Raw genomic sequence first — 13,081 nt, forward strand, 5'->3', positions numbered from 1 at the left:
TTCTTCCTTTTCTTCATAAATTATGTATTATAATACATAATGACATGTGATGATAGAATGACAGGAAGGAGCCATGTTGCTTTTTGCAAGATAACTAGCAATTCTATTGGTTGATTACTGCGCATCCCTGAAATTGTTACATCTTATCTTCTTCCACCATGGTTGTAACAGCGAGACGAGGAGCTTGTGCAGCTGCCAGGGAAACTACGGGAGCTCAGATCACAATAAAATGTCCAGATAAGTTTTTTTTTAGAAACGGAGTCACTTTTAATTCTAGGGGTGGCGTGCGTGATGATGCGTTTAAATTTCGCAAAGAACTCGGCTATAAGTTAAAACCCGAATCCGACGAGCGACGAAGCGGCACCGTTACGCGAATTCTTCCCGCAATTCGAGCTGATCGCGCGAACGAATCGCTGAAGCGAAATGACGAAGACCATCGCTTCAGCTTAGAGATGAAAATTACCCAATTTGACAATAACTTACCCGGTAAATTACAGTAAATTACTCGGTAATTTTTTGAGGCTGGTAAAATGGTAATTTTAAAAAATTAGAAAAATAGTAATTTGATACAAAAGTATTTAGTCATTAAGTTAAAAACACTTTATTTAACTTAAATTTTCATTTTGATACTACATACTGATATAATAATTAGACAACCGACAATGTTCAGGGCAGGGATGTCAAATCAAGGAGTGCACTTGCACACAGTTCAATTTCACAAACTCACATTAATCTGTTCCTAGTAATTTTTTATTGTTTAACCAACGAGATATTATTTTTAATTAGCCAATTAATGATGTGGACAATTGAAATATACACCCGTTTACATCGCGATCAATATAATCGTTTTGAAAAAGATACTCGCGTCCGTGTCAACAACTGATTCAAACTCGAATCTGTCAGATTAGACTCCAAAACACGATCAATCTAGCTTGTCATCAAGAAACGCTCACAACTATTTTTTCAATGCCCGCTCAAACCAAAGAAATATCTCTCGCAAATATTATTAATACATGTAAAAATGTATTTTTCTGTACTAAATGTCTAATAACTTTCCCGACAACGCTCGTGAGCAGGTAAAGCGGACTAAATTGAGTCGAAAAGTTCTTTATTATTTTGTAATTTTCTATATTTTTTTGTAATTAATAATCTTTTTTTAATTACAATGTGCAAAATGTTTAAAATCGACGCATAACTTTAAGATATATTTAGGAGTTTTTTAAAAACATCTTTAAGAAGTTTCGTAAAGAACTCTGAAAAATATTTTAAAGTTGTCTTATGGATTTTACTCGCTCATCTTTAGAATATTTAATATTTCGTTACTGTTGAGAACATTATTCAATAAAAATAACACCAATATACAAGTAAAATATTAAACAATATGTTGAATTAAACCACAGAAAGTTACATAGATGCTCGCGTAAAAATCAAAATGATAAAAAAAATACAAAATCTGTTATTTATTGCCAAAATTTTTTAGCTTTATTGGGGCTACTTCGCTATAGATACAAGAATAAATATGGAGGAAGGAATACTAAAAGCGCTAGTGTCGCAAACAAAAACACGATGAAGAAATGTTCGTTTGTTCATGCATCTAGGACCTGGGTTAGTTTGATCTCCACGCGACTACTGAAGGGTTAAGACAATAAGAAGTCAACAATTTAAGAGATACTTTTCTTCTTGCAAAAATATTTAAATAATTCTAAATAATTCTAAATAATTCTAATTAAGTATTTCTTAGTTATTCAATGCATTTAAACGATTCAATTAATAAAAAACGCCAAGATATACATTTTTTACATAATTTGTTTTTTCATGATATTTTACGATAGAATAAAAATGTCACAAAAAATATCAACATCTTATAAGATATTTCATAGTTATTCCGACGTTTTTATAAATATAAAAAGTATGAAATATCTCACAAAATATTCATTTTTTGATCGTTTTAATCTTTATAAAATAATGATATAAATCATTAGAGAGAGAGAGAGAGAGAGAGAGAGAGAGAGAGAGAGAGAGAGAAAATAAATTTAATTAATCAAGACATAAAGAAAACACATAGTTATTTTTTAAAATGCATTTACTATTTCATTTAAATAGTATAGAAGTATAAATATTATAATTAATAAAATAAATATTTAAAAACATACAATTGCAAATTATAACTTTTTTTTAATTATATATGTACTTTCTTTATACCAACCGATTTATTGCATTATTTTATATAAAAGAATTAAGATAAGTTCAAAAAATAAATATTTTTTGGATAATACTTTTTTATACAAAGTATTTTATATTTTACATTAAAATTCATAGTATTAGATGTTTTGCATCAAATAATTGCTGAAGAAAAATATTTCAAACTTATAAAAATAATTCTCAGAAAAAATATATAGAATAGTACGATATGATATCTACCTTTTGCGCTTTTTTCTCTTTTCTTTTTACCGCACATTGATACTCGGGCACAACACATTCCGGCCTCATGCCAACCGTTAAACACTTCTTTAGTCTGCATTCCTGGCACTTGCGGCGCATATACATGTCGATCTCGCAGCCATTGCCGTATTTGCACTGATATACAGCGTTCCTAGTGATGCTTCGTCTGAAAAACCCCTTGCAGCCTTCGCATGTAAGGGCGTTGTAATGATAACCAGACGCACGATCGCCACATACAAGGCACAATTCTTCTTGTTGTCGAGGTGTGGGACCTTTTCTTTTCTTTGCATCAGGTCCTTCACCACTTCCAACCCCGTTGCCTCCGCCACCGCTGCCACCACTGCTGCTACCACCACCTCCGCCACCTCCGCCGCCACTTCCCCCAGAATTATTTCCGTAACCGTTTATTGAACCTGGTTGAGATAGTTCATCCCTTCCTGAAATTAAAATTAAAAGGGTTAGCCCTTTTAATTTATTTATTTTTAAAATATAAATTTATTTATTATAATGACAAGGATTTAGTTGTATTTAAATGAATTGATTGTACGATGTGACTGATTACAATGGTAGAATGGAATCATTGCTAGCACACGTGGGAATTTCATATATTAGTATTGAATACTGGCAAAGTCCTGATCATATATCAAAAAACGAGTTCCATATTTTAGTTCTGGCTCTGACTAGAGCATTAAAAAATATTATTGATTAATGGGTGAATCGTTATTGAATAGGGATGTGCGATCTCCGGATCGATTCACTAAAAATAAATTTTTGCAAAAAATCACTCTTTATAAAAAAAAAAATAGTTCTCTTTGTTAAAAAAAGAAGCGATTGTTTACAAAAGTAGATTTTCAATACCGCATCTATGCTGAAATTGTTAAAAATAGTGTACTGAGTGGTAGCATCAAAATAGTATCGATACTGTCAATGTATCTGTGGTAAAATCATTGAAATATAATACCTACTGGAACGCGCGCGGACCCTCACCGCCTTTGTTAGCAATCCGAGAGAGAGCATTTCAAGTGGTACCTTTGTCCTTTTCGAAGTTATACTGCGCATGTGCAGTAAACAGTAGTGGGGCTCGTACAGTCTCGGGAAAAGTTAAAATTAATAATATACGTAGCATGCCAAATGTCAAATGTATGTTGAATCTCAATTATTATTATTTAATATTTAGATATGGTAAAATACTGTTGTATTAAAAATGACAATATTGTACTAAAAAAGAACAAGGATACCACTTGAGATTCTCTTTGTTGGATCGCGAAACTAGCGCCAGCGCGCGTTCCAGTAGGTATTGTATCTCAGTGGGTACAATTCGTAAAAAAATTTATCAAATCGATATATTGTCGGTAAATTTTTAATTTCGCATCTACACTAAATCAAACACATTAACATAATATATTAATATAACATATTAACATAACATATTAACATCGCCGATAGATGGACGTGGAATTTTATTTCTCATAAATAAAAAACATACAGGATAGAATAAAAAGTCGCAGTATTATGAGATTTCTTACTCATATTATAAAACGACAAAACTATGTTTCGAACATGAATCTTTAAAATTAGTCAAAATAAAATCTCCAAAATAGAAATAAATAAAATGTTTGATAGTTCTCAGTATATCGTACAGTATTATTACTTGTTAGGTTAACATTAAGAATTAATATCAATATTATTGTACGATATTTGGTACAATATAGACACCTTCTATTTAGTGACACAAATCAACACAAGTGTCATTCTATTTTTTTTAGCATTTAATGGAATAATAAAGATATAGAATAATTATGCATAGTTACGATAGCTATGAATTTTCACGTTGTGACTATGTTTTGTGTTTAGCTGTTAGTTAATTTTTTTTGCTACTGAGAGAAGTGAGTGTTACATTGCTAGCAGCATAGTAGCTAGCTAGAAGTACTAGCCAGTGACTAGATAAGACACAACTTTTTTATCTCATGACTAGATCCGCACGAAGTTCAATTTCTGCTCGGGCATTTGTTTAAATATTTTAATTCTTTTGTATGAAGAGCATGAAAGCCTACACTGGATCTTGATGTGGAAAACTAATCGCTCCAAATTAATGTTTATAATATTCGTTATGATATCTATACATATATCCTTTATACACATAAATGTTTCGATTCTCTATCGAATCATCTTCAGTATGTTTACAATAAAATTTTAAATATTCTTTGGTATATAATATTATCTCTAATTATCGGTTATTAAATTAAAACATTTTTTGGTTCGCTTACATCTTAGTCGCATATATAATTGGTCGTTCTTATCGCTCTCTAAACGGGTTCACTAAATGTTGCAATTAATTGATAAAATTCTCTGTATTAGTTTCTCTATTTTTGTCTGCGGTCCGAAAGTAATTTCATACGTTTGTAGTGGTTGAAATCAGTTAAAGCTAACGCCCTGGTTGTGCATGAAAGTGCAAAAGTCAACTTAAATATTTTATTTTTGCAAATATATAAACACAAATGCAAATATTCTAGTGATATATTAAAAAATTGGTAACTTTTGAACAAATCAATGAAAATCTTATATCTAAAAATGGAAATTAAAGGAGGATAAAATTACCGGATTTTGGTCAAAACGAGATCCTTTCTTATGCATGTTTTCTTGTATTTTTTGATATGTTGAATTATTTGCAAATGGTTATTTTAAATTGATGAGAACATGTTGAAAATCGCATTAAAAGTAGCACAATTTCATAAAAATCTGATCTTTAATTGCAATTTTTAATATTTTCCCATTAATTTAGCTTGAAATTAATTTGCAAATGTTAATTTCAAGCTAAACTGATGGGAAAATATTGAAAATTGCAAAGAAAGATCAGACTTTGATGAAATTGTGCTGTGGTGGCTTAAAAGTTTCCATTTCATGCAAAAAAAACACTTCTAAATTTTTATCAAAAAGTCAGGTAACGCGGTAGCGTCGCAACCAATGCATAACAATATAAAACGAGCTGCTTAACATGAGAATGTCTTTACGTATATGTTCGTGCCTTTGCAAAATTTGCGACGCTACCACTAGCTTTATCTGCAGTTTTGACATCAACAAACTTTAGATTAAAATTATTCAGAAACTAAAACCACAATCAAAAATCTAAAAACACTTTTATTATAGTATAATGTCATCGATATCTTTCGACTGCGACCAATTGGAATAAACTTTGTGCAGCCGATATCAAGATTCGGAAGTTGAGTCCCGAAAAGGGGCTATTTCAGATTTTTTTCAGTCGTACGTGGGATACATATATGTAAAGCGTTTTGTCCATTAAGCTGCCTTTCACAATGCCTTCTTTCAAACAATATTACATTAAAATTAGCAATATAAGTGAACATTAATGCACATATATATGTAATAATTATCAATGTACAGGAGATAAACAGAGACAGAGTGAATGAGTAAGTGAGTGAGTTTTTAATCTCACTTACTTAACAAGACCAGTTACAAGGATTCATTTTCTCTCATAAGAAAATACTTATTTTATTTTATTATTAAAGTCTTTAATAATAAAATAAAATAAGTATTTTTTTATGAGAAAATGAATCCTTGTAACTGGCCTTGTAACAGCCTTGTAACTGGCATGGAAAGATATATTCTCGACAGAGAACTTAATTTGGCTTCCCTGGAGACTACAATAAATAAATTTCACATCTTCTGATCTTTTTTATACGTTAGGCAGTTTAACCCTTGCGTACGCACCCAACTTTACCAACGTTATTACGCACCTGATGCGGTGCCCACCTCTCATCTTCTATAAGAAAGAGAAATATTAACTGTATTAAATAAGGAAAGGTTTAGTACCAACTTCACGACGCAAACAGGTCGGTATTCATAGTCGACTCTTACATTTAAGACCGTCTTAAATACAGTCATAAGTCAATCCGAGGACTGTATTAGCATCTTAAGACATTATTTAAGATGGTTTTAAAATCAGAATTAACGATTAACGATTACAGTAAGAATTAATAAAAAGATTAACGATCGATGAACAACTTTGTCCTTTTCGCGGTCACACAAAGTTTACGTAGTACATTCCTTCGAAGCCGGCCAAATATGACATCAAGATTTGATGGATTTGCGACGCTGAAAATGCCTATCTCTTGCACGGCATCATTTACATAGGCAAAACAGGTAACGTTCGAGAGAAAAACCAAGGAGAAAGAGTAGTAAAACAACTTGCAGCCGCGTACTGAGACAGTGGTAGAAATATTGCCATGGATAATTATTTTACAACATTACCTCTTGCCAAAAACTTGCTTTCTTGGAAGTTAACTTTAGTTGGTACTTTCAAGAAAAATAAACCTTACATTCCAAGTGTGATGGCTCCGAATAAATCGAGAGAAGTATACTCTACTGTGTTTGGATTCCATGAAAAAATAGCGCTGTGCTCCTACGTACCGAAGAAGAAAGCAGTAATTCTGATATCATTCCGACATGTGAACAATGATGCTAAGAAGAAGCCCCACATTATTACGTATTATAATAAATGTAAGACTGGCATCGACACCATGGACCAAATGATTAGCAGATACACTACACAACGTCGCACTTTGAGATGGTCGCTAGTTATGTTTTTCAACATGTTAGACGTTACCTCACTCGCTTCCTATCTAATCTATTATGAAAATAATAAGACTACCGAGAAAAACCAACCAGCGGCGGTTATTTATGCGCCAATTGAGCGAAAAACTTGCAAAACCAATGATTGAGGATCGATTTCAAAACTTGCAAGTAATGAGAAATTATAGCACCAAGATCGCTATTGAAAGTGTGATCAGACGGTTAGTAAATCCTGTAGAGGCTGCTCCAGGTCTGGCAGTTGAACGAGGTGCATCAGGAAGGAAGAAAGTCACCGGTTCTTGCCGTATTTGTTATAAACAGACAATCAAGAAGAGAAGGAAAACACAAAGACCTGTTCCCAATGTGATAAGCCTGTCTGCAATGAACATGCAGTAACTTTTCTTAAATGCATAAAATGTAAAATAAATGTTTTTTTATATTGATTTTCATGTATTCTATTATTACGCAACCTATTTTACGTGCATGAATCAAATAAATTAATAAAAAACTAATAGTCTATTCAAAATTGAATTTTTCTATGGTAGGTACCCGGTTGCTTCCGCGGCGTATAGGTATATACTTTGAATATATAAAGACAATAATTCATACAGTATTAGTTTTCACAAAAAAATTCACGAAAATACACGACAGCCTTTTTTTCGGCCGTCACCTTGGTGTTCCCCCTTAAAAGGATTAAATTTCTAATCAAACAAAGTTTATTTTTAAATACCCTTTCCCACTTTATCAAAAATTTTATCAATTCTAAAATCCAAATGAAATCCGTTCAGACACTTCTCGAAATAATAATTATATTAGTAATAATAAAAATAATGTTAATAATATAGCGCATTTGAATTATTTTAACTCTTAGTTTGTTTTTATTATTGACATCGAACTTGACTTTTAAATGATCGGCGAGCTCTCACGAATTATCTCATTTTACTGTTTGACTATGTATGGTCGACACGTTATTCTGTACTGTACATTTCATTTATTATTTTATAATTTGACTAAAAAATCTTTAATTGTTTGATATCTTTACTATCAAGACTTTGGATTAGCAGTTTACATTATATGTGCTTGCAGTTTCCACACATTATGGGTAAGTTTTTTTTGTACATTCATTTTCCCGTGCTAAAATATTTATTTAATTTTGTTATTAAAGGCACCGACTTTGTTATTTCCATCCAGCCTTGTAACTGGCATAGGAGAATGTATTCTCGACAGAGAACTTAGTTTGGCTTCTCTGGAGACTGCAAAGAATAGATTTACATTTTCCAATTTTGTACGCGTAGACAACGAGCAATATTAATTGTGTAACTTTTTTGCGTATATTTTTCGCTGAAGAAGGTTAGAAAACTAACCAAAACATACGAATTTATTATCGTTTTAACGATTATGTTTGTTCTACGGTCTCTTCAATAAATTTAATTTGAATATTAAGAGATATTCTTGAACAATTTGCTCACTTTGAACAGCGCTTATTCCCTCGAGCCCTTTTATATCTGTTATTACTTAATAATAATAACAATAAATCTATTCAAAATTATAAATTATCCAAAAGTGAACATGAAATTAGTTATCCAAATTATGAAATGATTAAGAAAAATGATCCTCGATATCTTAAAAATAATTCGGTTAAAAACTTGTGGCGCAATCTTGTTTCGGGTACTTAATGTATTGATCCAAAAACGGACATTCATTTTTAAATAAATAGCCGTAATTCGTGACAATATCAATATTCTAAATTTGTATATTTAATATGATCTTAAATATCACATATCACTATCTTTTACAAATCTTAGAAAAGAAAATCATAATTCTCAATTTAATTTTTTTTTAATTTAATGTTTAGAGCAAACAGGTTCAAAGTTATAAGAATACATGATTAGAAATTAAGAATCGTAATTAATGCCAATTTTTTGATCTTTTTAGTTAAGAAGATATTAGCTAATAATTCTAAAAAATAATGTAAAATTGGATAACATACTATCCATACTGATGTGTGTGTGTGTGCGCGCGCGCGCGTATGTGTGTGTGTACAATAAATAAATCGAATATACAGTTTATATGTGTCATTGTTTCAAAGAATTCAATATTACATTAATTTATATCTATCAGTACTATTATAAATTGTGTTTCTGTATTAAATGTAAAGCAAGCCAATAAATATTTACAAAGTAAAAGAACGTAAATTTTGAGCCTTGATTGAATATTACGTACATTTTTACGTTAAATCGAGACAGACAACGTGCAAAACGTTGCGAGTTTTAATATTCGTTAGCAAGGTTTCCATGTTGGTTAGTACTTCTCTATCACGACGTAGCAGTGAGCGGCCTTGACTCTGGCTTTCTTGGTGAATGTCTATACAAGTGAACACACACAGTTACTCGTGTCCTCCTTGTTCTCTTGTCTTACCTAACAAATAGCGAGTGTTTCCCTCTCTATTTCTCCCACCGCACTGCGCTGTTTTCAGCTCAGAGACGAAAGCTAAAACGGGCCAGTGAGCACTGCTTCGTTTCCTTCTAGACTGTAGTTAAGCGAGCGTGTGAAAAGAGGAAGTGAAAAAACATAGACGTGATCTCGTACATAAAGCGAGAGAAAAAATTAAATTTGCGTGCAGGAATCCTTAAAAAATACGGATTCACAAATATATATTTTCTAACAGGATATTCATTTAAATTTTAAAAAGATGTTTCTAAAAGCTTCATTTTCCATAAACATGTACTCATATAAATTTCTGAACAAAATGTGTAATTTTTTATGCAAATCAAAAATAAATTTTATATTTTTATTATATTTTCTTCTTTTTTTTAAAAAGTTCCTTCGTACACGTATAATCACGAAAAAAAAGATGAAGAACTATCCTCTTTAAATCACATATAAATTATTTAAAAAAATTTTTTTTAAATAGACATTTTATAGCTTATAAAATTTATATTCTTTTATTTTTAAAGAAAAAGTAATAAAATAAAATTTCCATATAATAATAAACAGAATATCATAAAGATAACCTAAGGAGTCATACTTTAAACATTTACGTACAGACTTAAACATTTCGAAAGATAAAAGAATTTATATTTTTCACTCATTTAAAACCATTCAAAAGAAACCGGTATAGATTACTTTCTCAAAGTTTTTATAAATATTCTAAAAAATCTATAAAAATTACAAAATTTACGTTCTAAAAAACATTGAAACAATATTTTTTAAAACAGTGAGCACGATGACTTAAACGGTTTTATTCGATCAATCTGAAGTTTTAAAATACCTATTTTTAATAGTATTTCCCGGCTCGTAGTTCATGGAAGCTTCTTATTTTCAATTATTTTCATTCAAAATTATAACAAAAAAGATCGAAATATTTTTAATTTCTTAAAAAATTTTTCACGCAATTTCAATTTTAAATGTTTTCAGCTTCGTGAAAAATGAAATTTTGGAAAATCTCTACGTAAGCACTAAAAATGTCAAATGTAGTTTAAAAACTACCTACTTGTTAATTACTGTAGCTAAAATATTAGCCAACATGCGGGCGTATATGGATCGCAATAATTATATTATTTAAGACGTCACTATTATTTATTATTTTAGTATTTCTATTACAATTTTAAATCATAATTTTATTATTAAAAATATGTTTTTCTAACAAAAAATACTATTTATCTAACTTTTTAAAATATAAATATAGTAAAAGTATAAATGTAGTCAAATTGTTCAAATGTGATTTGTTAATTCTTTCTCTGTCCGAAATCTCGGTTTTTAGCATCGCAGACATCGGGCTTAAGGTGTCTTTTCATGCCGACGCTCAACGGTCATTTTCGGCGACAAAATAAGTCACGTGATAGAAATTGACGAATATCAAACGTCAATTTTGATCACATGACTTATTTTGACGCTGAAAATAAGCGTTGAGCGTCAGCATGAAAAGGCACCTTTATAAACGTCACATAAGAGGCAAAGGCTGCCAACTGTAAAACGCGAGATATATTTCGTATCGAGAAGTTGGCATACTCAATCTTTCCTTGTCTAACATACTTTATAAAGCATCTTATGGCGTTTTCGGCCCGACTGAATTTGCACCAACCTGGGTTGAAGTAATGATGTTTCGTACTCTTCTATTGATAGAGCGTATAACGTCAATCAATAGCGAAGCATTTTCCAACCCAAGTTGATGCAAACCCGGTCGGTCCGAAAACGCTATGAGTTTCTCTTTCTAATCTTCATAATTTATGTCTTAAATTAAATAAATATTAAAAGAATAAAGAATTAAAAACAATGATAGTGCCAGTAACCAATATGGAATAAAGTAAAAGAATATCACCAACGCAGTAAATACCATATTGTTAACTAAGTTAGGAAATGATAATGACAAAGCGATTTATTCGACCTCGATCTCCATTTGTTTATAACTTAATATTTAACAAAAGGAGATCGAATGGAAACGAAATTAGAGGCTAGTAATTGTTAACTAAGCTAAGAAATGATAATGAAAAAGTGATTTATCTCTATTTGTTTATAATTAATATTAACAAAAAGAGACATTATTTCCTAGCTAGATTAACAATTACCGGCGTATAATTTCGTTTCCATCTAATCTCTTTCTGTTAAATATTGAGTTATAAACAAATAGTGATCGTTATCGAATAAATTGCTTTGTCATTATCATTTCCTAGCTTAGTTAATAAATAGCAGTGTATAATTCCATTTCCGATCTTCTTTTGTTAAATATTAATTTTAAATAAATAGAGATAAATAATTTTTTCATTATTATTTCCTAGCTTAGTTAACAAATACCAGTGAATAATTTCGTTCTGATTTCTTTTTGTTAAATATTAAGTTATAAACAAATGAAGATCGAGATCGAATAACTTTTTTTTTCATTATCATTGCCTAATTTTTAGCAATTACGAGCGTGTTTTATTATTACCGACTTTATCGATCCTGTTGTTTTGAAAAAACCGACCGAGACACTATCGTAGTACAGACTCACGCCGTGCTTAGCGCTGCGACACTGTCGTGTCTTCAGATCGCAGCGCTCGCTGATCATGTATATCACTAGCGCTCCTTGTGTAAAGAATGTCAGAAGGACACGAAACTAGCGCTCCTTGCGTAAAGAATGTCAGAAGGACACGAAAGGAATGTGTGGAATGCGATCGACGATGACGACGTATCTTAAACTGATCTGAAAAGTGGCAGTTCGGAACTTTGCGTCGCGGTATCTCCGCTTGTAGGGTACGTAGAGAAAAAATAAAAACACTTTCATTATATGTATATTCCGAGCGGTTGCAATCGATTGAGCACACTTAGAACTTGATCGGTTTAGCCCTTATTGAGTTTCCGATAATCTCGATCTGATGCAACTCGCCGGTTCGCGTATAAAGCCGGTTCTACATTCATTGCAAGCCAATCGCAAGTTTGTTGTGACAGCCAATCTGAAGCTTGCATTTTGAAATCAATGCTTCATATTGGCTGTCGCAACAAACTTGCGATTGGCTTGCAATGAATGTAGAACCGGCTTAAGAGGCACGTTCGTGTTTCGCGTCATAGCTAAGCGCCGGGACAATACCAGTGTCTCCAGATTCGTTATATCCCTAATAGAAGTATTATAAACGTTCAATAAATGTAAATCTCAATATTACAAAAAGTCATTAAGAATTTAAAAATCTATAATGTTGCTATAATATCGCTTTTAATTTATAATAATTAAAATAATACTTTTATTTACAAAGTACGTAAAAAATCTAAAAATTTATACACTTTGTCTAAAAATTTATACTCGGTCTAAAAATGTATATACTTTGAATGGATAAATATTTGGAAATTTCTAAAAATATTAAGTATTTTACATTGTAAGATTTTATTATATATTAGATGTTCCGGTTAGTTTTCAGGACTCACTAGAGATGGCTGTAGCTACAGATCTACTAAAAATATGTATTTTGAAATTGAGTATGTCATTTCAAAACTTGGACATTTCTGCAAATAATTTGACACAGGTTTCGTACATTCATAAACATAACCATACTTTTTAGTGCGATTGAAAATGGAA

At 31.2% G+C, this 13,081-nt stretch overlaps 1 protein-coding gene across 2 annotated transcripts in view; it reads right to left on the reverse strand.

Moving 5' to 3' along the window:
• Window positions 1-13,081, reverse strand: part of Ecr (ecdysone receptor) — a 60,069-nt gene that overhangs the window by 18,858 nt on the left and 28,130 nt on the right. For both annotated transcript variants that reach the window (XM_018521835.1, XM_018521836.1), the window contains exon 2: window positions 2,422-2,879. In XM_018521835.1, coding sequence (XP_018377337.1) covers window positions 2,422-2,879 — 458 coding nt within the window. The remainder of the gene's footprint in view (window positions 1-2,421; window positions 2,880-13,081) is intronic.

The sequence above is a fragment of the Trachymyrmex cornetzi genome, unplaced genomic scaffold (genome assembly GCF_001594075.2).
Source record: "Trachymyrmex cornetzi isolate Tcor2-1 unplaced genomic scaffold, Tcor1.1 scaffold124, whole genome shotgun sequence".
In the NCBI taxonomy this organism is placed as follows: Eukaryota; Metazoa; Arthropoda; class Insecta; order Hymenoptera; family Formicidae; genus Trachymyrmex; species Trachymyrmex cornetzi.